The following is a 27,902-nucleotide window of genomic DNA, read 5'->3' as shown; positions in this document are numbered from 1 at the left end:
AGCAGTTTGGGCTGTATGAATACGGTGTTCATTTCAGACAGGCTATGAAAAAAGATGAACTCCCTATTTGGCTACCAGAAAGCAGTCAGTTCTCATCTGGGTAAGAATCCTTATTTCTGCACCTCTCTTTTCTCTTACATCCTATGTATTGCACTCAGTTTCAGCAAAAGCTGCCAAAGGCTGATTCATTAGGACCTGTAACATGGAAATACACATGGCTCATTTCACTCTGTGGTCACTTTACACTGACCTGAAGTCACTTCTATCTGTACGAGTCAAGCAGTCAGCACACCTGGGAAGCTCCAAGAGAAATGAATGCACTGTTTAAGTCAGGATGATGATTCAGTAACTGACTTGCTTCTCCGATTTGGAACTCAACCAACATCTTGTCATGACACTGTCTTTTCCCTGCAAACAGCTCTCTTCTTCCTCAGATGGGGCCCATCATAATTACGAACATAATCAAAGAATGAGCATGACAAGAACAATCACATACAAAATCTGTAGAGCTCCTTTTATAAAGCTGGCTGTTTGCATTTCTCAGTATCTGTTTAACTCCTATGCTTTTTGAGGAAAAAACATATTCCAGATCTGATTCCAAACAAAGAAACAGAAAAACTCTCAAGTCTGTTACACACAGTCCCAAGGAAACGGGGAAGATTTGATGGTATAATAAATACAGCTGGAGGCAGATCAAAGCAATACAGGCATTTTTCAACAAGAAAGATGACAACTTTTCTCAAATGAAATTAAGGCTTCTACTTACTCTTGTGACACTCAGAACATCTGCATTCAATATCCCAGTTTTTTTACTCTCTTGATGGGACAGATGGTAATGAGGTGCCCAATTCCCAGTGCCTTTCAAAGAGATTTAGGCACCTGCCTCACAATTTTTCAAGACTGATTTCTCTCTGTTATCCTCAGCTTTGACAAACTGCAATCCAGGAGATTCCATTTGCCACCTTGCTGCCAGGTAGCAGTTTGACCTCACATAAATTGCTTGACCTTTGTATTCCCCTTTTTAGCCACCCCATTTATGAACTAAAAACCCCACCCTTTTCTTAATATATATATAATACTTTTTAAGATGCTTTGAGCTTGCACTAGAGGCACACTATAAATACATTCATACCTAAATTGCCAACATTAAAAAATAACAGGAAAAATACTTGTTGGTGGATTAGCTACAAATGATCAATGCCAAATAAAAATCTACTATGGGTTTGCTAAGGTCATTTAGTGCTGTGCAATTCTCATGAGGTAAATATTTTTGAAAGTGGGGAATGCTTTGAGATTAAGCAATACATTACAGTTTTTGATCAAATGCCAGAAGCCATAGGTGAATAGGAAACAGACATCAGTAATTACAGTTCGTACTTCAGCTATTTCAAAACCCCTTGCTTCAATGAGCAAGTATTAACTGGACAGACACTCCTTCACAAATTAGAGGCTGCAAAGACTTATTACACACCATATTTATCTTTGAAACTTGTCCAACAGAATTAAACTAAAAAAAATAATGATACAGATTATGGTTGCAGGCAAAAAACTATTAAAACTCTAACAACTATATATACGTTTTTATCTGTCAAACTGTCCCTGCAGCCACTCTTTGGTTAAGGAGCTCAGGAATGCAGTATTAAGAAATACTAGTAATTGTATTAGTATGCTGCTGTCAAACTTCAAACTGGCAGCATTTTATCACAAGAGTTGATAAAAGAATTTCTTGATTGTGCGGGCCTTAAAACGCAACAGAATTGCAAGAACATGAGATGGGAGAAGTGAAAACATGTGACACCCATGTGTGGGAGAAGTGTACAAGGGGTGTCAGAACGGTGCTCAGAGCCATCAACTTGGCATCAACCAAGTCTACTGTAAACCCCAAAGCAATCCAACCACCTCCCCATGTAACAGCACTCTGTCAGTTAAGAGCCTTACTGACCAGGTCTGGCGTAACAGAGGTAGCTTTGAGCAGGCCAGGATGCTCCAGGTACAACTTTTTCAAAGAACAACAGTAACTGGGAGAGGACATTCCCTTCTCATTAGTTTTTCCTGTTTACTCCAGCCAGAGAGCTTCACTTGGGAAGCTGTAAGATTTTTCCTCAAAAGACTTAAGGCTACCCAGGATATTCATGACTAATGTTGGACAAAATACAAAACTGTGGTGGAGAAAAAACTGGGGCAAAACTAGTGCGTGCATTTATGTCTTTCAAGACTTCTGAGGGGAGAAAGGTGCTTAGGCAAGGCTGCCTTTTAACTGTTGCCCAACTCAACATCAAATGAGCTCCTAATAAATGCTTGGCTTCACAAGAGATTCATACTGAAATTTATAATTTAAGTACATTCCTCTAGATTTCAGTCAGACAAGAAGCTAATGCAAACTTTTCATTTGCTAAAGAATTATTATGACATTTCAAATTTAGTTTAGTGTAAGAGATTATATACTTAAGCTGATTAAAAAGCTTTACATCAACTAAAACATGCATTTGGATTGTTTTAATACTGTTAAACAGGAAAACTTTAGTCTCAGAATGCACTTTTACTTGTTTGGCCAAAATTTTTATTACAGAGCAAAAGTAGAAAAAAAAGTGTCAGGAATACAAGACACTTCAAAACTGATCAGCAATTTAGGAGAATCATTATCAAAGTCACATTTATGCATTCATGTACTTTTTATGTATTTATATGATCACTATCAAGCTGTATTAGACTTTTACATTTTTCCTGTTAATCAGAGATTTTCAAGCATGGTATAATTCTGGAAAACAACTAATATTATAAGCAAATAGGTAGATAAAAATGCTTGAAATGCATTTTTAAATTCATCATCCAAGTAACCCCATGCAAATATTCTGCATAATTCCTAAACAGTTACGTGATTAATGGCCTAACATAAAACTAATTGGTTACGTGAAAAGTATTACAGGTGGCTGGGCAATAGCTGCTTTCTGAGGGTTTGGATTTCTTTTAAAGCATTTTCATATAAAAAATCAGTAATCCTTACAATAAGATAAAGATCTTGATTTGAAAAGATTTTCAAAAATATACAGCATATTTAATATATTATATAAAAAATTTAAATCTTAAATGGAATACTGCTGATGTGTTTGGCACTAAATTATCAGCATCATTCTGCTTTTCAGTATATAACAAGCAGAAAGGTCAACTGTATCTAACACCCATATTCCAGCTGCTTAAAAACAACAGAAATAACGGACAGCGAGTACCTGTAACTTTTGAACAGGAAACCTGGAACAAAATAAAATCTTGACGAAGTTCATGGTGTAATCTATGTGTTTACACACGTCAGCATGCAATTTACCTTTAAAATCACTTTAGAGATAACACTTGCTTCCTTCCCCACACAAGGTTCTAAAGCAATGTGGTTTGTAAACCTAGTGTGAGATTTATGGTGTTATACTGCAGAAACCTGTTTAGCCCCTGATTTACAATCCTGGCAATTGTATTCAACTCTGTCATCACAGCTAATTACAGCTAACTGCAGATTACCATATTGCAAACTCTCGTCTGTGTGAAAGAATTATGATGTTCTGCTAAAAAGAGAATCAAATATCTCGAGGGCTAATGAACAAAAATGCACTATTCCATCTTGGACTGCAAACCTGAACTCTCCGAATTGCTGCCGTAAAACTTCAAATTGCTATTTGTTGGCAAGTTGTTTTAGCCTCAAGTACTTCCCCAGTAAATCACCATTACGTTAATACCGCACCTTTGGCCTGAGACGTATTAATCTTGGTTAACAATAACTGACATTTACATTACCAATTCAATTCAGGCATTGTGGGGACTAAACACATATGCAAGAGCTTCAGGGAGAAAAGTTATTAGTTCAGAATGTGTACTTACTTTTTACTGAGAACAATTTTGAAGCAACATTATCATCAATTCCTGTTATAATCTTAGAACATAAACATTCAAATCCTAATTGATCTGTAAAACATTTGACTTGGAATAAAATCTGCTTTGTATCTGGAGTGCAGTTACATGTACAACATAACACATTTCAGATATTTTTCTAAGATATATATTTCTGCATTTTATTTGCTCAAAGAAATTGGTACTTTTAAAATGTGTGATGACCTTGGGAAGGAAAGAAAAATGGGAATTTAAAATACTTTGAAGAATGTGGCACCACAACATGACAAATAGCACCAGATCCTTCCAGGAGAGGGAGGATGGACTTTTTCAGACAAGTTTTTTGTGTTTATATTTACAAACGCTTTCAATGCATAAATAATATTGGTTTAAAACAGGTTGGGTGGTTTTGCTTTTCTTTACTTTGTGTTCCCCCCAAACTTTCAAGCAGAAAAGTAATACTTACTCCATTAAGTCGGTGTAACCCCAGAAGGAAAATTACCCTTCCCTTATACGCACACATTATAACTTCAGTACCCCACAAAACTCACTTGGGACCAAGTCTTTTAATGAAAGTTCAGGGAGTTCTCTACCAGACTCCAAGTGCATTCTGCAATGCATTATCTTAGGTTTCCATACTTAAAGAGAAAAGTGCATATATTTAACACAGTATTGATGTTTAGACAGTATTTTTGTTTCATTATAAGAGAGTGCCAAAACAAGATAGTGCAGTCTAACAGCATGAAGATAAATACAAGGTATTTGACGTGCTGGGTTTTGGTTTGGGGTTTTTTATGTTTAGATTTAACAAGATGCCTACAACAATTCTTCAAGTAACAACAGGTATTTGACGTCTGAGGAAAACAGGATGGATTACATGTATCCCATGTTGCTTTTTGTTTCCCATCTTTTCTTGGCTTCAAATCTGAAATAGAACACAAACCCCACATCATTAGGAATCATGAGCATGTGTGTTTCAGATATTTAACCATGTTATTCTTAACAACAACAAAAATAAAAATGTATTTTTTAATGCTGCAATAAAGACATGAAGACAAACACAGCCATAGAACCACTACATTATTTCTGATAAAGCCTCTGTAAAATGTCTGATACACTGCTAAAAAACCCACCAAAACCCACCAAGGTTAAACTAAACAAATAAGATTAGCACAAGCCTATTTCAACTAAGAAAACATTTAACTGAGATTGTATTGTATACACGTAGTGCCAATGAAACCACAAATGTTTAATTCCATACTCAAATGACTTACCCCCAAGCAAGCTTCTTTTTCTTTTGAGCTTCTTGGGCAGCCTCTGCTTCTTGCTTGGCTTTTACAAAGTTGCGGCAAGCAGCTGCTTTGGCAATTTTCACACCAAGCTAAGACATGAAAAGGAACAAAGGAAAACTCATTAGATGCAAATGGCTCATACAAAATTTAAGCCTCACAAATTACTTGGTCTGATATTGTTTCTCAAAAGACAACAGATACTAAAATATCTTCCAAATATTAGGCCGAAGACGTACTGTTAGATTGGACAAACAGGAATGCCTTGAGAGAAATACAAAGGCACAGGATGCTGGGACAAGCAATCCTTTTCACCAAACCCTTCACTTTCAAAAATAAAAGCAAAGGGCAACAGCCCACTAGATCCTTTTGTTTGTTTTAAATAGACAGACATACATAAACACACAGTCCCTTTTATTAAGGCCAGTCCGTGACCTCAGCTGGGCTAACACAATAGTGTCAGGTGTTCCCAGTATCAAAAACACCCAAAAAGACAATTTTATACAGGAAGAGACACTACTACCACACATTTTCCAGTAGAACCACTAACCATGTTTTAACCAGTCTGTCCAAAGGTAAGCAAAACAGTGCCCTTAGTGTCTGTGTGCCATTCAGTCTTCACATTACTAACTTTTAGATTGTAAGTCTGGTAACACACACGCTTTTCAAAGGAAGTTGTAATAGGCTATGAGTAAATACCACTTTACTTCCATAAACATATCCCAACTGTGAGAATTAAGTTCACTTCAGTGAATGTCAAAGGGGTGGAAGAGAGAATAAAGCAAAAAAGATAGAAGCTACTGTCAGCTATGACCAGTTTATTCTCCTTGATCAGCATTCATAACTTGTTTGCTTTAGCCACACTTTGTGGTTGCTGTCATGACCTGACATTCTGAATTATGGAGGAATTTGTTTTCAGAAGTTACTGCTATTCTTCAAGGCAAGCAAACAATTCATTTAGCCAAAATTGCTACAAACTGATGTGGCCAAACAGGTTTTCTTTCAATCCACCCAAGCCCTACTGAAATTAGGAAATGTATTTCTGACTGGATATTCTCAATTTCCACAAAAGGGCATGGCACCATCAAGGAATAGAGGCACAGGAGAGGCAAGTGAAAAAACACTTCAACACTTTGGTCCAAGTTACATTATTAATGGCAATACACTGGAATAATCTGCAGCAAACAATTATTTACTCTGAGAAATGCTTTATCCAGGTAAGGGGAGAGAGAAACCAAGAACACACCTTCAGGTGTAGATGCACTGACACGTTTTCTACAACTATCCCACCAAGCAGGTAGGTGACCATTTTGTTAACAAAGCAAAAGAAAGAACCAAACCAGCACCACTACAAGCTATTCTACCTCATGGTCCTCTCAGGAGGCAAGAAAGTTGCCTTTCTGCAGTGGGCTTTCAGAAAAGGCAGTAAGCACGACACAGGCAGTTAAAAGCTAAGCATAATATTTTAAAAGGAAAATACACATTTTCATAAGCATAATATGTTAAAAGGAAAAAAGAAGGCTGAACAAGTTTCTCATCCGCGATTTGCACATTATAAGGCCACAAATATGTACGTATGGAACCATCACAATTAACAAAATAATTACTGTGACCAGCCATTTAAAAACTTTTATATTAGCTATGTAATTTCCCCCTTGAGCATTAACATTTTATAAAACCAGTAACCCAATGCCAACATCTGAACTACCAAATCTCAGGTCAAAGACTAAAACATAACATTCTTTTATTTGCACTGTCACTTAATATTTAAGGGCAGCTATTAACTTTAACATACTTGCAGTATAAAAATGCTTAAGAAAACTCACCTAAAATATTCAAAAAATGTTTACTTTTAAATTGAAACAGGACTAATTATTAGGTTAAACAATAGAGCAATCTGATGGCTGAAGTCAATCAGCAGAATCATGCCTCTGTTAACTGTATTGTACCTCCAACACACATGAAAATTAACTTTTACTATGTGATGAATAACAGCATTGCCTTCTATTCTAGTGGCCCATTAAGCACTTATACAAATATACACAAGTGAGGTCTACACAAGTGCTGCAGAAAAATCTTTCTATCTGTATTTCTTGGAAGACAGAATGAGTTCTTCCATCTTTGAAAAGTGCAGAAAAAAACAGGACAATAAGATCCTCTGCAGCATTTGTGCAAGTAAAAGGAGAAACATTTTGCAGCCTTGATTATCATTTCTAGGCTATATAGACTCAAATTTGCAAGACATGAAAACAAATGTTGCATAAAACCAGACACAAACATTTTAGTCAGATTAAATGTCTTCTGCTCCCACCCACACCCAGACATCCATTTTCTCTCACTGCCCCCCTCAAAAGAAATCCATAAAAGCTTGGTCAATGGATTTTACATTAAAAAAACCCAAACCACTAACATTTCAGGTCATCAGATAACTCAATAAAATACAATCTTAAAAGAAGTAAGAAAGCATGAATAAAAATATATACAACAATTTCTTGTGTAGTCAAAGTATCAGCATTTTCCATATAGAACATCCAATATTTTGCTGCATTTTAATTAAGGTGTCTAAACATTATCACAAAGAACTGCAAATTGGTCAGAGCACGCAGTAAGGAAAATTAAGCTCTAAAGGCTTTTTATCACCATATTTCAGGAACCAAGGGTGTAAAATGTTCTAATTTGGGATATATTAAAAGCCATAAAAGGTCTTTCAAAAAGATTAATGGTACTTTGCTTGGATTTAAGATAAGGGCTTTAGCTGGTTGGAAAAGCAGGGCCCTGGCTAGACCCTTGAGGCATTCATCTTTACAGCCACTTGGAAGATTTGTAAAAGCGTCTGCATAACCTCAAGCAAACGCACTGCGACATTTTTTTTTTAAATTCCTTTCAATTTTACAGGTTTAAAGTGTGTAAATCATACTGGGTAGTAAAGCTGATATAATGGTTCATCCTTGTAACACTATGTATATATATATATATATATATATATATATATATGTGTATTTTAAGACAAACAACCCCAAACAGTGTCTACAGGGCAAAGTCCTTTCCATTTTGAAGTTGACCAATAATCATGTCAAATACCTCACTCTAGATGTTTAATGCAGCATAAATGAAAATTCTCTGCTCATCTGAAATTGTTACCTTGTAACAAATATCTGAAGCTTTGCCTCTTTTTGAACACTTTCAAGTCATTTATTTAAAAAAATACCAATTATCATACTTCAACTTTTTATGGAATAACAGGTCCCTACGAAAAATATTTATGCTATTCTCTTTTGTTCTTTAATTAAATGAAAACAGATGTTTTCTGAAGTAAAGCGGAACCATTACTGGAGTACTTAAAGTGTTAAGGTCTTTAATTTTTATATCAGTTTGGTCTACAATTCCTGATTGTCTTTACTCAAGCTCAACATTAATGTCAAGCAAGTTACCTAGGAGACGAAAGAGATCAAAGAGACAAAAAACCCTCAAATGTCTGATTAATCAAGCCTGCAAACAGCTTATTTCTTTTAGCCTGCATGCAAGTATGAAAATGAGATTCTGGGAGCCGTACATTGTGCAGATTTGTTCATTCTTATCAGAACAAAGCCAGCGGCAGCTTATTTCATGGATCATTGGCACTGTCATCAGTGCTACACAGAACGGGTGACAGCTCCTCATTTTGAGGCTTGAACAAAATTAGCAAAAAGTCGGCACAAATTAGCCTCTCATCTTTTTAGTAATATGACATTATTCATTTACTTTTTATCCAATTTTTAATTTTTTCCTTGTCAGCTATCCCTTTCTAGTGTTTCTCGCACAGCATCATAAAACACTTTTAAAACAAGCAAAGAAATGGCTGAAGTTGAAATGGAATGTGAAGTTCAGGCAGAGGAGTAAACATTTTTATTCAGTTACAACAGAATCTACTGTAACTTCCAGAAAACTTCCTTGCAAATCAAGACATTTAACATGGAGCATCACAAAGCAAAGACTTTTCATTCAGATAGGACTGTGCAATCCAAATGCTGAATGATACAAGTTCTGACACAACCAATTCAAGAACTGCTCCAGAAATATTTAGGGATGAAATAAAAAATGTTAAACCTACAAAAGCTCCAACAAAACATCTATATTCAAACAGGTCTTGAAATACCCTCTGACCATACCAGAGAAGCCAAACAGTCTTTTAATACAGTGTTACAGTTTCTCATCAAATATGAATCTAGTTATTTCAGGCTTGCCTGTAGCAATGATTTTCTTCTTTTATGTTATGGAATGTTATCCATTGCTGACGTATATAAAATATATAAAGCAAACAAGAATACCAAGTGGATTTTGCAGTGAAAATTGTCCCTTTTCAATGATGTGCTCAACTTCCACTGTAAAATACTTTGTAATACCTTTGTTGTATTTTTATGCTGTGTATTACAACATCAAATTATATGTGGATGACAGAGGAATGGAGCAAGGAGGGAAAACAGTTCTAATATTTAGCTCTTTGCTAGACTTAAACATTTAAATGTAAGTAACTTCTTCCATTCATGAGAAAACACAGCATTAAAAAATTAACCATAAGCTGTTAGATGCTTTACAGAGCCCCCTTATAACAAAGGCAGTTTTAAAAAAAGAACTGTAGTACTGTTTTCAGCAATTTCTTTATCTCTGTTCTTCTAAGTAAGAAAGCTTATTAACAAGCTTTGAACTTAAAATCACATTTACAATAATGTGCCATCAACAGTTTTATAAGCTAATTAGAAAAAAAGATTAATTAATGACTGGCTGCTAATAAAATGGCAATCATGAAGAAAGAAACCAAGGGTGCTAAGCTTCAACTACCACCAATTAAGAGCTAATTACAAACAAATTATATATGTGTTTTGCTGTGGGCTTTAATTTACTAAAATGGTTTTAATTAAAAGAGAAAACATGCTGATTAATTGAACTGCAGAAAAAATCTACAGTATAAACTGTGCTTTGTCTGTCTCTTTAATTAGACTTGTAACATCTGAAATCTTTTTTTAAGGTTTGTTAAGGAAAAGATATACATAATTAAGGGAGCATAAGAATGTAATTCTAGGTGATAACCCTGCCATGTTCTAAAGGTTAAAAGAAAACCACCTCAATGAGGAGAGGTATTTGGAAGCACCTCTACTAGGAGCAGGAAAGGAAATCCTTCACAGATAAAAAAAAGCAGCTTTTTTTTTCTCCTTTTTTGGAGGTTCTTCAACAGATAAGACTTCCAAGTTAACTGGTACTTGGTGACAGTCCCCATAAAACTGCATCATTCCCTTGAGGTTCCTAAAAACACTATGAGAAATTGTGACCATAGCACAGAATTTAGAAATTTTATCTTACCAACAGAATATCATCAAGCACTAACACCTGTCCATCTCTAACAGTAACGTCACCACCATCAATCATATCCTACCCAGATTCTCAAATGGAAACTCAATTCAGTTTCCAGAATGGTTCTCAGTAGTTATGACCTACAATTTTGGTTGTGTACCTCCCTCTCTAAATTATACAGCTTCACTTTGTAACTTAAATGACTGAATATATGTACAGACAGCAGACACTAATCTGATCATGAGAAAATGGTCAGAATGGATGCATCAAACTTGAAAACAGCAGGACTGATCTTGCCATGAGAATGATAACACAGTGAATGGCCAATTAACTTCATTAACTACAATGTAGATCTTTCATTTAAGCTTGACTAAATATCGGTGTCCCTATAAATTGCAGCTTTTCAAAAATCCTTCACCAAAATGCCAGAAGCCACTAAGCTAAGCACTGAGAGCACTGCTGTCAAAAAGCCCTTGCTATTGAGAGACTGACAACTACTCCAGTAATTTAGCACACTAAATCACAAAATATTTTAAAAGTTCCTTTTGACAGGTAAGTCTAATATGGTCAAGACTACTTTATCATGTTCAAGTTACAGCCCTCAGGCCAATGTGCTCTTAGACAATGTGGCACCATCTACCAGGCTGTTCACACAAAACCCACAGGAAAATGAAAAGTTTGAGCTTCAGTCAGATTAGTTCTCACAATATTAGAGCCATAAGAAATCTGCAATCTGCTTTTTGAGACACCACACTATGACTTGAGTACCAAAGCACTATGAGAAAACCTCTTTCCCTAGAGAGAAAAAAGCTTGGAAAATATATATTAGGAGTGGTGGGGGGTAATCTTTTAAGATTATTTGATTTAATTAGGAAAACAATTTTTACAAGTATCACTCCAAACTGAAACTGATTTACACCAAAGTGAAACTACCAGGAATCTCCACACACCATCCTTAGTCAAAGGGATGAACACATCCAACTATGCACAAACACAGTGCTCTAATTTATCAACATTCAGTCTATTAAAAAAAAATCAAGGCAGATTCCCACAAACACAGTAGGAACAACTTAATTACATCTCAGTATTCTATTCCAAAAAGACTTTTACAAAGCATTAAAAAGTTGACATAATTCCAAGTGTCTGTTCCCAGATGCACATCCAAGTACCTGCTACCATCAGATCTCAGCTATCCCACCCCAGGGCATCACCAAACCACCACTTTATTTCAGCCCAGATAAGTGTCCCCATAAACTTTATTCCCTCAATAACTTTCATTCTAAAAGGCTCAGAATTTTTTGGGTAACTCCTACATTAACAGTTCTAGTGGCATCCCTCAAATTAAACAAGTCATCCTCAAATGTAATGTTCAAACAATAGCTTTAGGTATGCCAGTCTACACTTGAAAAGCAGAAGTCTGAAACATGAAGGACTCTGCCAATGCTGAAAGCCCTGGAACAGGATAACAGAGACAGGAACTGGATTACAATAATAAACAACTGTGCATATTATACCATGCACACTACAATGAATTGCTAGTTATTTAATACTAGTATTACTGTATTGCAGGGTATGAAAGAAATAATTCAGTAGTCTACCTGTGCTTGAAAACCTACAGCAAATTAAGATCAAGTAGTATGACCCACCTGCATTATGTTGTTGCTGAACATTTATCAGAGCAGTGCTGATCTTGTATCCTCTGTCACAGCACCAAGATGCTCCAGCTGGAAGCTAAAGGAGAAGTCACTGATGGCCTAAATTATTCTGTACAACATAATGCAGAGATGCCCCTATCTTTTCAGGAAGAATTTCACTCATATATAAAATAATAGAATCAAGAATTTCAGGATCACTAAACCTCAAGGTGAAACAGGATATTGTATTATATGGCCAAACTTCATGAATGAAGATTTGGGCAGGGCTCTCCCCACCTGGGTGTACCCTGTGCCCTTCCAGCCTGCACAGTGGATGTTTTAGGTGCGGCTCAGCATGTGCAGAACTGGCCCCACCGTTTCAGTCCTGAGGTCCATCTGCCACGGCCGAGCGAGCTTGGACAGTGACAGTGAAGTCCTCGGGACTGTCACAGGCCCTGGTACTGACCAGGGCTGACCCTGCTGAGCATCCGAGATCTGACGGGATGGGATGGCAGGGAGGCTTTGACTGCCAGGGGACGGTCCCCACACTGAGACTCGAACGCACAACCTTGGGATTCGGAGTCGGGAGTGCTCTCCATTACACCACGGGATATACCCCACAAAAGAACATGCTGTGGAGATGGCCAAGGACACCACAGTGTGGGATCTGCTACCCTGCTAACTGACAACAGGAGACAAGGGCTAATGCTTTGTAGTGAGGTTTGCCAAGAGATTAGACAGAATATCAGCATCATTAAGTAAGTACGACTGATTTTTAGAAGAGAAATCAAGTACCAATAAAAAAGGAGTAACTAGCTACTCTCAAAAGCTACCTGCTGAATCCACATGTGTAAATGCAGTCTCATGCATAAGGTGTCCAAGTTCTAACTCTCAGTTCAAGACCTGGAATGCTACTAGACAGAGAAGTTTTGTTGTAAAATCAGCATTTGTACCTATCTGTCAAAGCAGAAGAAAACAACAAATAACATACTGCCCAAAGCCTCATTTACTGAAGTACAATAACATTTGCCTTACAGAATCTGTAACAAGTACCACTTAGAAAGCAAAAGACCCAAAACCTTGAAGTAGTATTTAGGTTTGGAGGATGTAAAACTCTGTAATGCATTCACAGCTGCTGGATTATGCATACTGCCTAAGTCATCACTGATTCTGAATGAATTTTATTTTAAAAACCCCTTTCTCACTGTGTCATAATGATAGCATATTGACAGCATCATTTTGACATTCCTTTGCTTTTTAGGACATGTTTTTACTGTCTATACCCATCATCTGTTTATTTTTGGCTTCATTTTTCTAAATACTGAAGCCGCCCTATCAGTTTCACAGGCTTATAAATGTTATACATCAAAAATTAGTTTCACTTATTAAGGCAGGAAACGGCTTTAAGAACTCTGGGATCTGTGCCTCAAAGCAAAAGCTTTATCAGCAGGTTCCAGTCACTGCTTCTTGCAAAAGAAAATGGTGCCGATTAAACCCCCATACACCTGATTTCAAAAAGAACACCTACCCATGGAACAATTTTCACATGGGGGGGGTGTACCCCAAACAGGAGACAGCTGCTTCTCATACACTCCCTGTCCCCAACCCTGTAACACTGCCCAAGCAAAATGAAAACTATACATAAAGAGATGAAATTGAGATAAAAGAACAATAATTCACCCACTTATTACTCTAGACTTCAAAAGTGCTGTACTCCAATACAGCCAGAGTTCCATACCTGACTGGCTCACAGCGTTGTGTTGCATTTGGAAGTCAGAGGTTTACAAACAGCCACATACTTTAAAAATTAACTCACTTAGAAGCATTATCTATAAGAGTTTTAAAAGAGACATTTCTTTAAATTGCTAAGAGAAGCAAGTATTGAATCAGTACTACACAACATGAAAGCAATATTAACTGTACTTGTATACAAAACAACGATTGTTGAATCAACCTCTTCCACAATCCAATCCTTTTCCATAGCGCTTCACTGAATCAGTCACTGTTAGAACAACTTCCTTAGAACAAAACATATTTTAAAAAATACATTTAAAAAAATACAGCTTCTGAAAATCACAAAGGAAAATGTATCTTGCAGTGAGTAATGGAGTACATCTTTACACCAGCAGAGAACCCCAGTGAATTCTCATGGAATCTGCCTCTGCAGAACTCCTCATGAGAGATCAAGCCACTCATTTGAGTTTTCCTTCTTTCAACATACTATTTATTCAGATAAACCCACTTAACCAAAACCAAGTCAAGGCTGTGAATACTAATAATGTTTCAAGCATTTTGTTTTCAGAATTACAACATGCTAATATTTGAAAGTCAACAATTTGGAGCTAATGTTCCACAAATAATAATACATTGCTGCAGCACCTGGGATATGCTAGATGTTGTATAATCCCATGGCTACCAAAATCAGATAACAGTTTATCATAAATATTACAAAACCTTAAAACTTCTTAGATTAATTTGCTTTTATAGTCAAACAATTTGCACTAGAACCTCAGTATGTTTTATTGATTATGATACTCTAACCACTTTAGAGTAGCTGGGATAATGACATTTGTGAAGGAGAACTGCAAGTGTTTTTCATGTTGTACACATGAAAGGTAAAATAACAGTCAGAAGCTGGTCAGACTCAAAGGCACTATCAGGACACATTTCTGCCACTGTCAACAGCCATTACCTTTGCAGACTGAAGTTTTGTCATCACTGGTGACAACACAAATAAGAGTCCAGTCATTAGAAACTGCCCTGAGTGACTAAATGGAGGAGTTCAGTGATTGTGTAAGAGCACTCCCTGAGGAACAGTTGGTTTTACCCAACCTTACAGAACTCCATGGACTTGTGTTTCCCATTTCAAAAACCATCTGTTTTTAAAGCCACCACAACATTTGTAATACATTGCATTAAACAGATTTAAATCTGCAGTTTTACATTAAAGCTTAATTTAAAACGCTGTATTTAAGAAACATTTAAAATATTTGTATGAGAATGAGTCTTTGCTTTCTTAATCCTTTTGTATACCTTTGAATTTTGAAAGCATACACAGTTGACAGAAAACTCTCACTACCTCTGTGAGATGGAAAAGATGCAAAAAAAAGGAATGAAAGCAAAAATTTATAACTAATATTTAATATAAACCTCAAATCATTATAGCTTAAACTATACAAATCAGATTGCTTAAAAAATTGATTGTTTCTTCACTCACTCAAATAGTACTTATTTAGGTTTTTCCTTAATTAGCTCCAAAACTATTCCAACTATCTTTTTATCCTAATTTTCTCCCTCATGCACAACTAGTAGGGGGCAAAACAGCCTTCATGGATTTGAATTACACACTTCATCTGCCACCACCTGCCATATGTGCACCTATTTACTATTTCTTGTATGAAATTCAGAGAAGTATCTGCGAGATTCCTCACCAGTTTAAGTATTCACTAAGCACTACATACAGATTGAAAAGGGTCCAACTTTTGCAGCAAAGAGCAGCACAGCCTTCATGAAATTTCTCATACTCCAACAAACAAGACAACATCTCAAAAAATTTTGTGTTTTTCTCACCTGGATTTGCTTTTAGATATGCATTTATACACTAAAAAATTATGACAAGGAGAAAAAAATCCAATACAGTTCTAAAGCTACAGCAATACATGACAATCAATCATCTACTCCCATTCTTCTCCTGAATTCTTGCAGCCATCAGCTCCTGATCACACAAATACACAGGAAAAAACGTATTGGAACACAAGTTGGGGTATGTATGTCCTTATCTGGGCACATCTCACTCTCAGCTTGCAACTCCCTACCTGCCTTCAGGCTTCCCAAGCTTACTGAGGAGGTAATGCAAAGAAAAATATGAGGCACAGGGAACTGACAGGAATGGAACATCCTACTCCTGTACTCTTGGTTTGCAACATGCAGAAAAATCAAAAGCTCAACATGGATGACTAGTTACCAACTCCCCTGACTCATGGAGTCAGCAGGAAGGCTTTAAAGGAAGGTTACTTGAGATTGTTTGTGGTTTTATTTTCAATTCTTAAACAGCCACAACTGCCCAAGCATTACTAGATCAGTAGCCAAGTCCTTCAAGCACTGACAGGAATCTGCTTATGAACAGGAAAGATGCCACAAACGATGTTCAAAGCTACTTTAGTCATGACAGTTTTTGTACAGATGCACAGAACTAAATGTCTCCTCAGAGTTTTTGTTAATAGCCCACTTACCTCACGAATGGCTAATCTATCACTCAGCTCCTCAGCCTTAGCAATGTCACCTTCAGCCACAGACTTCTCTATGCTAAGTTCAAGGCCAGACTAGGGGAAAAAAAAAGGTAAAGAACACTTTAATGGCAATATCTCCTTTCTAAAAATACTTCTTTCATTAAATTCTTTAAGACACTGCATAAACATGCAATGTCTGGGTAACACAAATCACTTTGTCTATGTTTTGCAATGGACAGTATAATTAGGGATTCACTGAAAGGCTGCCTGAGCACAAACATTGCATTAGTTCCACCTTATGTGCAGGACAACACTATAGGTTAAAAAAACTACACGGACTGGTTTATGCCTGTCACAATAAAATTTCATCTGAAGATCTGTCTTATCTCTTCCATCCCTGGAGCTTTCTAAACAAAATGTGAAATGTATGTGTCAGGTAACATGAAGAATGGCAATTACCACTGTATCGTTATAGTTCTAAGATCTTATCTTTATCCAAAAACTGAGTTCTGGCACAATGCCACTCCACTGTACTAATAAATTAAAAATTATAACAGCCTTATGGAAAACAATGAAAAAGCTTCAGAATTTAAAGGTTATTTTCTTATTTTCAGATGGTATGATCAATGTAGCATAATTTGTTCAACAGCAACATCTACAAATAACACAAAATTAAAAAGTAAGCATTTCCTGGAAACTGTAGTTGAAAGTTTCTGATGGAATACAGAATGGTAACACAGCAGTTGGCACTAACTTCAGAATTTCACAAAAAACTCGCTCTCCTAACAAAAGAGAATTTACAGCCTCACTGGTTTTAAATTTTCATGCTGCTAAAGAAAACACATTTCAGTTTCATAACAAACACTTTTAAGAGATAAAAGCAAAAAAGGCAACAATTCTGGAGAAACAGTGAACTGCAAACCCTGCACTTGAGTTATTTTTCAGGTGGTAGTTGAAAAAAAAAAAATAAAGAACAACTGAAAGGTGCAGTGATAGCTAATTCTGTTAGATGTGTTTTCTGAAAATATTGAGACATACTTTCCACTAGAGATAAAACCCCCTGAACTTACGTGGGAACCACCTGCATTTTAACACTTTGGGCCTCACTCCAGATCTGACTTGTTTAATGACAGCTAAATGGCCACCAAAAGCAAGAAGCAAACAATGTCTCATGACTTGCATGCAGAAACCAACTGTAGGCAAATGAAAAAACCAAACTTTATCATAAAGGAGGATAACTGAACATTTGATATCATTTGATATCATAGAACTTACACAGGACTGTACTAGAAAAACTACAGAACTAATAGTGCTACCAGGAACTCACAATATAGTGGCTTTCTTAACTTGCCCATTATGTGTGCCAACTGTTTCAAGTATCACTAGTTACACAGTAATACTTATCAACAGAAAGTGTTATAAATATGCTAAAAATATATGCTGGGATTCGCCCCTTCAATTCCTTCAGCCACTGGGGTCAACTGAAAGATTTATGTGGCACATTTTAAAGTTAAAATATGACTAAACAAAAGAAAATAAAATGTCAACACACACAAAGTGTTCTGTCTCTCACAATAAGAGAAAAGACAACCTGACAGGAATCAAGCCTGGATATTGTCTCAAAAGCAAGCACAGCAACCATTCAAAAAGGACATTTATTAAAAATGTGCACAAATTTGCCCTTCCTGAGAGTGACTTCATCCTTTACCCTCAAACAGCCTCAGTTTTATTCCTGTCTCAGTTAAGGCCAAGTTCCTTTACTGCCAAGTACAAGCTGACACTGCTTTTGCATCAACATTCACCTTTTGTGGAGCCCTGCTATGCACAGGTGACTCAAATCTATCATTGATTCCAAAGTATTGTGTAAGTTCTTTCCACTTCTCTTCGTTTTCCAACTGTTGGTTACTAAAAACAAACAAGTCATTAATACAGCCAGTTCCCTTTTCACAACTTGTAATATCCTTTTCAATGCTAAAATAAACTCTTCCATTTGGCAGACATGCTCTCTTCACCCATTCAGTTTTTAATTCAAGGGAAATTAATTATTCCTCCCCCTCTGTAATTCCAGAATGCTGAAAGCAAGCTGAAAGAAACATAGAATGATTTAGGCTGAAAAAGACCTTTAAAACAACCAAGTCCAACTGTAAATTAACACTCCCAAGGAGGAAAAACAAGAGGACCAGCCTGAACAGGAGGTTGTGCACAGTTATACACAAAACATAAACAGTAATAACATTAAGTCTATTTTAAGTTACAATAAATAAAGCTTTTCTCTCGATTTTTACAATCAAGCTGTAACACTCCATCAAGCAATCACTGGTACAACCTCAGGTTGCCCAATGCAGACAATGGACAAATTTAGCAGACATTTAACACAGTGTTCCAAACTAGGCTTTGGTCATGCATGTGGTCAAGATTTTTTTGTAAGTTCAGCCTGATACTAAAAACAGACCTCAGGTAATCACATTGACCTGGTTATACCTCTTAGTCACTTCATCAGTCTTTTTCTGTTTTGCTAAAGGGGAAAAAAAAGAAGAGAAATTCAACATTACACAGTAATACCCCAGAGCATCCAGTGAAGTTACAGAGCTCTAATTGGTCACAATTCATTTGAAAGATCAACACAGTAGGATTTTTACCCAATGACCATGTGAACTTAAAGCATTCAGCAGTAAGAAATTCCTACAGTATCTGTGAGGAAGTTTTAACCAAAATATACAAAACTATGGGTTACAGAATTACTGAAATACACGTAGCCATTATAAATCACTATTAACTGAGTAAGTTCTACATCCTTTTTAAGAAGAGGACTAATACATTACTTGCAATTCAAGTAGCACTTTACAACCTAGACCTTCAAGTGCTGTATACAACTGGAAAAATAAAATCCTACATAATAGAATACATCTATTTAGGCATGTAATTCTTCATTAAATAAAAAACAAACGCACAAAAAAAATCCCAGAACAAAAATAACCAACCTCCTCTCCACAAACTAGCATGTGTTGACACTAATTCAATTTTGAGAAAGTAAAGTCTATAATTATAAAAACAACCTTTTCGGTGGCGCTTCCTTTTTCGGCATCTGTTTTCCTGTTTTGCTTGCATTTTCATTTCATGGTGCTTCTCCTGAAGCTCCACAAATTTCTACAAGATTAAGAAAGAGTAAATCAGTATTCCCTCATTTTTAAGAAGCTGCATATTGTGCTGAGAAACGCTGTTACAGTATCTTATTTACCCACAGTACCTTATGTTATCTATTCTGTTCAAAGTTGTAAATCAAGAAGATCCAACTCTGACGGTGTTAGAATAGAATTGGTTCTAACCTTTCATCACCTCTCTCTGACTTGCTGCCCTCCCTACATCCCAGGACTATTCAAATCTGATGATTTTCTGATGGGATATGACACAGAACACAATTCTGCTGGTACATTTTCCAGGAATGCATCACCCCTACAGTGTCTGACATAGTGAGCTGTGAATCCTTATGCAGAAAAACAGCTACCAAGAAGCTCAGAGCCCATAAACCACTGAGAACACAAGTTTCATGCAACTGTCTAGTTACAACAACTCCTTGCTGTGCTTTCCATCACCACCAAACTACCTAATCACTTCTCACCTAAATTCCTATTCACCTTGCTTGAAACAATCTCAGGTAAACACATTGATCATATTTTAGTTCATTTCAGACTGTATAATGAAAAATCAATACTGAGTTATCTAAAAACCAGGCATTCTACTTTGAGTACACTGCATTAAAGCTCATTTGGAGACCTGTAACGATACGCACATTCCAGATATTTACAGAAATTCCAGGAGGGCACGGCTGAGATTCACTTGCTTCATCTGTCCTCAGTATCACAACAGGTTCACTGCTGGCACTTTCCTGTCCACTCCCCGAGAATTCAGAAAGCTCAGCTCTTTCAGGATCTTCTTTTGCATCGTTCTTCGAGGAGGAAACAGGCGAATCGTCTCCATCGTCAGAACTTAAATCAACATCGCTTTCACTCACTCCCGGAGGTAACAGCCCACTCCACATCTTCCAGTTTGGGCAAGTCCAAACCACTTCACGTCACTGCAAAGACATGTTGGTCATCTATCCCGAGATAAAAACCTGCAGAAGACAGACACAGCAAAACACATCATCATCAGAAGGATTTTAGCTTCTCATAAGCCAACTATCATTACATGTTTTAGACACCCACGTTCCAAAGCTTATACTACTTACTCCGTCAGGGATAATTTGAGTACACAGGTTGACCATACAGTTTATTTTTCCCTCCCTCCTTATTCTTTAAAGTTAAGCCCCTTCGGAATTGTTTATAGCTACTTTCAGTTTAGGGACGACCCTGCAGCGAACGCCTTCCGTCCCTGCACACGAGCAGCTTCCCAGGCGAACACAACCCGCTCCCCTCCGCCGGGCAGCGGCGACAGAGGGCCCGCCGGAGGAAGCGGCAGGCCGGGGGAGCGGGGCACCCGCCCTGGAGGAAGGGACGCCAAGAGAACCGGCTCCACGGCGGGGTGGAGGAAGGCAGAAAGCATCCCCGTCCCTCCAGCCCCCGGCGTGTCCCCGCAGAACCCCGGCCGCGTCCCCGCCGTGTCCCGCACCCGCCTCCCGGCCGTGTTTACCTGCCCGCCATCTTGGCACCGCCGGAACACCCCGCCCGCCCATTGGGCTGTGCCGCGCAGCCAATCAGCGGGCGTGCTGGTCACCGTGGCAACGGGGCGGGGCGGGGCGGGCCCGGAGGGGCGGGGCGTGGGCTGGGACAGTCTGGAGTGTTTGTTGTGTGGGGTGTTGTATGGGACAGTGTGGGGTGTTGTATGGGACAGTGTGGGGTGTCCTGTGGGGTGTTCTCTGGGAAGGTGTGGGGGTTTCCCTGGGGAGAGTGTGTCGTGTTCCTTTGGAAGTGTAGGGTGTTCCCAGAGGAGGTGTGGGGTGTTCTCTGGGAAGGTGTGGGGTTTTCCCTGGGGACAATGTGGGATGTTCCTTCAGCAGGTATGGGGTGTTCTTTGTGGGTATGTGGGGTGTTCCCTGCGAAGGTGTGGGGTGTTCTGTGGGAAGGGTATGGGGTGTTCCCTCAGGAAGGTAACAGAGCGACCCCCTCATTCCCAGGGGGACTCCCGAAGGGCTTGATGACCCAATATGTGCCACTGAGGTGGTTGTCAGAATCACAGAATCATTGAGGTTGGAAAGACTCTTGAGGTCCTCAACTCCAACCTATGACCAAATGCCGCCACATCAAACAGACCATGGCACTGAGTGCCATGTCCAGTCTTTCCTTAAACACTTCCAGAGACAGAGACTCCACCACCCCCCTGGGCAACCCATTCTGGTATCTAATTATGCTTTCTGAGGAGAAATTCTTCTTAATGTCCAACCTAAACCTCTCCTGGCACAGCCTAAGACTATGTCCTCTTGTCCTGTCACAGGTTGCCCGGGAGCAAAGCCTGACCCCACCTGGCTACGCCCTCCTGATAGGAAGTTGTAGAGAGTGATAAGATCCCCCCCTGAGCCTGTTCTTCAGACTAAACACCCCCAGGTGCCTCAGCTCCTCCCTACAGGACAGGTGTTTCTTTCAGAAGAAAGACAGACAGCACCTTGCACAGCAATCCTGGATGCCAGGAAGAAATATGGCATCTGTTCCAAAAGTAAACCTTGTAATTATTCCCCATACAAAGTGTTTATGCTGGGACAGAATAATTATGGTCATATTCTTCAAGAATTGAGAAGTCCTTTCAAAGTTCCCACTAGTGCCTTGGATTAAAGTGGTAAAGAGAGAACCTCAAAAATACAAAGTCCCAAATCTTACAACATTATTTGTTGCGGATTCTCTTTCAGTATCAGAGCTCACGTTTTCCTTAAGCTGCTCCAAGAAATGTGGAAAAGCTCTTGGAAACTCGTGGGGAATTCTGAGTTGCAAGCAGTGTGCTGGGTGCTTCAAAGGTGAACTCTCAGTCTACACAGAGCATTCAGCAAAGAATGCATGTAAGATTTTGTTACACCCTGTGCTTTCAGCTTTCACAGGTGAGACAGACAACACAAACAAATATTGAGCAGCAACCTGAATATGATTCAGCAAGAGCATCTTGTATATAAAGAGCAGGAAGGGAGGCACAGAGAAACTGCAAGGAAATGATGAAGGGATAAGTCTGACATCACTAGCACTGACATGTGTCTGAAAGATGGGAGGTTTCCCATTTTTTCAGTTTGTGAGAAGATGCATTTTTGAGTGACAATTTGACAGGTTGAAAACTGTATCTCAGTATGATGTTGTGACTTCTGAGAAAGGAGTTGCTGACACCAAGTCAGGACACAATCCAGCTGTGGACAAACATGAAGAGGATGAGAAAAGAGCAAGTGCAATGAAGATGGATAATAGGGAATATGGCTTTGAGTAGGGATTTCTTGGTGGATCACAGCTTCTGGGATTGGCTGTGCATGGAAGGGAAAACTTAAGTGCCTTTCTCATGGACATAAAATAGATCTTCAGATTGTTTTCAGTTTTATGCCACAATTTTTACCCTCAGATTCACTTCTAAAATCAATTAATTCCGTAAGTAATCACTTCTTCATGAACTACATGTAAATTTCACACTCAGCTTGCTAACTAGATTTTCCTCTCATCTGGGAAATCAATTTTTAAGAGAGTATTTTATTTACATTTAATAACTGGTTGTATTTGGTATACAGATAACTGGTAATTAATAACTGTATCTATACTGGATGTTCACTGCCATTTGTTCTTGCAGTGTTCAGTGCACTCAAAACACTGAAAAATGTGTGACATCTCCAGGACCTATAAATTTGTGTATTTGACAGGGACACATTTTCAGAAGGCAAATTTCATTTTGTGACACAATTGTATCCAAACATTGTGCTCTTTTTTCAGTATCCACAAGCCAATGGCACTGGTAGTGCACAAAAAGGAAGTACTCAAATATTCACATTAACTTCATTTTATAATTGCAAATTAATTATATTTGTAATTTTAAAAGCCAAATTTTTGGGATAACTTGAGTCCTGAGTTTTCACAGGTTTTTCCATGAAAGAAAAATGGTAGCAACAGCTCCTGCCTGACTTTCATCAATCCAGAAGCCTTTGTATTCACAAAGTCAGTGCTTGATGAAACTACAAAATAGATTGTTGGCTACTTATCAGAATTTACTGCTTACTGTGTTATGTGTGTGTGTGGGGGGGGTTGTTTGGTTTTTTTGTTTTTATTGGAGGAATGTGTAGAGTCCTTGTGTCTGGGGAAGAAAATAGAAAGCAGTACAACATTGTGACCAACACTGAGGTTCCTACATCAAAATTGTGAGGGCTGCTATTGTGTTCAACATTTGATTCAGTGTCAAATTCTTCTCGTGGCAATTTTCTGTTCCCCATTGAGCAAATATTCAAATAATCTGATTTATTTCCTTTTGGTCAACTGATCTAACTTCCTTTCTTGCTTGAATTCCTGTCCTGGAGACATGCCAAACAATGACTCTTTATGAATGAAACAAGTCAAGTCTTTCGGATTCCTGTGGAACATCAAACTACCATAACACAGTAATTACAGGTTGGGTATTTTTGACACTCTTATTGAAAGCTACTTGAACTTTAGAAGCAAGGACTACTGCAATTAAAAGTAACATCAAGTTTAACTCGAACCTTCCATGATCTCTATGATTTTTCAGGTTCTAGGTAATTTGTTTTATATTCCTTTACCTGCTGTTGGATATTTGCAGATCTGCGAGTCCCAGTTGTTACAGTGTACTTTGGTCAGGTGTATTTTCTTGTGGCAACAGGAATATGAGGCTCCTGCTACAGGAATCTCTCAGAGCAAAGCACATGGTCTGCTCAGGAACTGGAAACAGCTGCTCTGGGGATTGTTCTGTTGTTGCTGTAGAGTAGTCAAGTATCAGCGTGTAAGTGCTGTGGTACTTCCAGTTCATGCTGTGTGAGGTGGTCTGAAGCCAGTTTGCTTGAGCAGATGCCCTGCATTCATTGAGGCAATCAGCACTTCTGGTGCTGTTATCACCCTGGTGCTGTTTGGGGTGTACTCTTAACACCACTACCACATTTTGCAGTGTGCATTGTATCAAGCCCGAATTGAGCATCTTTCCACACCTTTGCTTGTTTTCATGTAGCAGCACTGATATAGACTGTGCTGCTCATTTCTGGGTAAAAAGTATTGATTATCATCTACAAACCCCAGCATTGTTTGGGTTCTTTTTGAAACTCTCTTAAGAGTGACTGTAACAGCAGTGGTCAAATTGTCAGATACCAGGAAGGCTGATGGCTGGGTAAGTGCCAGATACCAATGGCAAGTTCTCACAGTGCAATCTTTTTTTTTTCAGATTAACTAACCATAGGACACAGTAAAGGCCTGAACCGTTTCCTTGGATATATGTTTGAAACCATGTTTAGCTAATCACAAATAATCCTGTTCATGCTTGTTTCTACAAAATATACAAAGTTTCCTAGAGAAGAAATGAAATCTACTACAACATAAATTTTGCATTATTGCTTCTTTCTTTTTAGCAGTAAATGAGGATGTAAAAACTTTTTCTTAAGCATAGAAATATGCTACATTTTATCCTTTTGAGAGGGTATTTTCAAACTATGTCAAAATGATGGAGAACTGGATTCTTGTTTAAATGTAATAGGAAGGCCTTATTGTATTAGCAGATTACAGTCATTGTGTTAGTATACTATCTACCTTTTATTCATTTTTGCTAACATAATGAGAAATTTTTCTAGCATGGTTATATTTTAATACAATAAAATAGTGTTAGAGAGGAAAATTAATATGATTTTAAAGAGAGATGTAAAGACAATAAAATAGCCTCTGGTTTTTCTTTCCTAAACTTTTAATTTGTTGCTAACTTAAAATATACTTTTTATCCATCCTTTAAAATAATTGTAGTCAAATGAACATTTAAAGTCAATTAAAAGGTTTACAGAGGTCATTTTTTCCACCTTACTCTGCCATATAAGATCTAAGCAGGTCTGCTCAGATATTCCTAAATTTTCTTGTTTGAGAGAAGTACATAACTGAATAATGTAGTATCAAGCCCTGAGCTTTTACAGAGGGTATTGTCATAGCACCATTTGCAATGTCCTTGCTCCTCTGAGGTTTGCATTTTGATGAAAATTCTGACCATAGACAGAAAGAAATATCTATGCTTTTAAGCATTAGCAGCCCATGAGCAATTGTCTTTTTCTATTCTTTAAAAAAAGGCGTCTCTGAAGCACTAGCACGTAGCTAGTATTTAGGGAGGAAGAAAGACCTTTTGGCCAAAATTTCAGATTGAAGCCTGGAAGTTCTCTACTCAGTTATTATTCTTGCCACAGGCTTCCTGGGAAGAATGAACAAAATACCTTCAACTTTAGTACCTCTCTGGTAGAAAAGACTTTTCATCACCTTTGGCTATTCCAAGGATAAACTCTGCAGGTTTTGAACCTATTTGGACTGTTCAGGGCGTTGACAGACATTGACAAGGGCTGGATTGGAGTGCTGGAACTCTCAGTCCAGCTTTTAAAGGGTCAGCCTTCACTGTAAATGTTACCTTCCCCTCAGTTAGGTATATCTAGTCAAAATATTAAACCACCACATTTTTCAGGCCTGTATTTTGTCTGAATTAACTCTGATTATGATCATTGAATAATACCTCAGTTTAGCAGCCAATTTAAAAGCAGATCATATTTTGCTTTAAGAGGGGTGATACTTGTAGTTGTGGATCAGGAAGAAGGGAATAGGCACAAACAGGTTAAAGAAGTTCTAGCCAACTAATTTTACATACACATCTGATGGGAGGGCCATCACCTAGTGCTGGAAAAGTTGCAGTGATCCAAACACAGCAAGCCCAATTTTGCAATGCACACAAAGTCCATACACTGGATTTGGATCTTGGGTACATTTCTTTGGCAATAGAAGAGAAACACCCTTCTGCCATATCACTAAATGGGATATCATCTGACTGTTTTACACAAAAAGAGTCAGAAAGGAGTTGTCTTAACCTCTCAGAGAGTTTTTCTTTGTGTATTAATTGGTGTTATTTGGAAGCACAGTAGTGAGCAGAAGTTCCATCATGCAGAACTCAGATCTGGAGCTGGGGCAAGGCACTTAACCTCTCCTTGGTTTACTTTGTGAAACAAACAACACTATTTTAACTACTTTTCAAGGATATTAGATAAAATTAATTAGTTTGGTATTTGTACTGCAATGAAGGTCTATATAATTGGTAAGTCTTATAAGAATCTCGTTTCAGTTATATTTCGTGTTAATTAACTTTGAAAGGTTAGTTTTGATACTTTGTACTGTATTTGAAGTGTGCTATTGTTTCATCTATATAAATAACAGCTGACTTTTCAAGCTCCTGTAACAAACCTACTTATTCTCTATGTATGCCAATGCCCTCTACTGGTTTGAAACACAATCGCTCAGCAGAGGGTATTGCCATTCTCCTTTACTGAGGAAAAAATAATATTTAGGTTATTTTCCTTTGAGAGTGGTAGAATTTTGGAGGTGTAGGCAGCATCTCTGTGAAGTGCAAGAAGCTGCACCATGGGCCAGCTGACACCTGGGTGACTCTCGTTGTGCTACACAAGTAATGCTGTGCCAGGTTGGTTTTCTGTTGTCTTCTGAGTTTTTGTTTCACTGGATATGCTATTCTTGCCATGAATGACAGACTCATAGGTAGCAACCTTGAGAGGGAAGAAGACACTTACCTGAGAGTGACTCAGTACAAAGCTGCTGTGTAGATGTTCCATCAACACAATGGCTACCTCTCCAAGGAGCCTCTTTGCTCTTCTGCCTGGTCTGAGGCCTTCCAAAAGTGAGGGGTGGTTGTGTTGACAGGCTGTGGTATAAATAACCCTTGAGGCACAGGAGCTGCAGAGGTAATGAAGTGCCTTGAGGAAAAGTCGTAACTATCAAGGGATAGATCCACTCCCCCCTGGCACAAACCAGAGGTCACGTGGCTGAGGAATGTGTATCCAAAGATAGTGCTACCTTCAGAGAACTCTACTTACAGGTAAGTAACTCTTCTTTAAAGGAGGTATCTTTGTGTGGCAGACTGTTTATGGGAGCAATTTGAATTGAACTTTAAATGAAAAAGGCATATCTCTGTAAGTGGTAATAATTTTAGTCATCTCGCTGTGGCTAGGGGTTGTGGAATTCATTAGCACAGATTAACATATAAAGTGGGTGAGATATCTAATAGCAAACGTAGAGGTTTAGGGACCTTAATTCATCACTGAATGAACAGCGTGTACAGTATTAGGGACTATGAAATTTTTAATTTACACAAAGTGTCCAAGAATATAGGGAATAAATTTAAACCCAAAACAGATAATGGAGCTGTGCCCTGCCTAGCTGGCAAGTTGAATTGTTTTTACACTGAGTGAAGAAAGCTAATTATCCCAAGCACAAGGAGACTGCTAAAAATAATAAGATTATAAAGAATAATTTGCTGATATAATTACAACAAAATTGGGTACACACAATCGTCAGATACATGTATTGCTTGACCTGGGCGAGAAAGTGAAATAAATCCTTCCT

The 27,902-nt window shown here is 38.0% G+C and overlaps 1 protein-coding gene across 2 annotated transcripts; it reads right to left on the bottom strand.

Annotated features, from left to right (window-relative positions):
• Positions 1-488: 488 nt before the first annotated feature.
• On the bottom strand, positions 489-21,023 carry FAM204A (family with sequence similarity 204 member A). 2 transcript variants are annotated; one of them, XM_071563651.1, is made up of 8 exons: positions 20,986-21,023; positions 20,147-20,470; positions 19,413-19,503; positions 18,838-18,871; positions 18,159-18,261; positions 16,360-16,449; positions 5,151-5,257; positions 489-4,801 (listed from the first exon to the last, which is right to left on the bottom strand). In XM_071563651.1, exons 2-8 carry the CDS (start codon positions 20,393-20,395, stop codon positions 4,750-4,752), a joined length of 726 nt encoding a protein of 241 aa, XP_071419752.1. In that variant the 5' UTR covers positions 20,396-20,470; positions 20,986-21,023; the 3' UTR covers positions 489-4,749. The 2 variants fall into 2 exon arrangements, with proteins under 2 accessions (XP_071419752.1, XP_071419753.1); XM_071563652.1 differs by having other exon boundaries at positions 20,969-20,991.
• Between the last annotated feature and the right edge of the window lie 6,879 nt (positions 21,024-27,902).

The sequence above is a fragment of the Pithys albifrons genome, chromosome 9 (assembly GCF_047495875.1).
Source record: "Pithys albifrons albifrons isolate INPA30051 chromosome 9, PitAlb_v1, whole genome shotgun sequence".
Lineage (NCBI taxonomy): Eukaryota > Metazoa > Chordata > Aves > Passeriformes > Thamnophilidae > Pithys > Pithys albifrons.
Note: the sequence above shows the minus strand (reverse complement) of the source record. Positions and strands in the feature narration are given on the sequence as shown.

What these genes read in the sequence shown, in the direction of transcription:
- FAM204A (XM_071563651.1), bottom strand. Translation starts at nt 20,395, where the DNA reads ATGTGGAGTGGGCTGTTACCTCCGGGAGTGAGTGAAAGCGATGTTGAT. An exon ending in TTTCTGTAAATATCTGGAAT is followed by an intron (nt 19,504 to 20,146) that starts GTGCGTATCGTT and finishes TTAATCTTGTAG; the next exon opens with AAATTTGTGGAGCTTCAGGA. An exon ending in AAGGAAGCGCCACCGAAAAG is followed by an intron (nt 18,872 to 19,412) that starts GTTGTTTTTATA and finishes TTTCCCCTTTAG; the next exon opens with CAAAACAGAAAAAGACTGAT.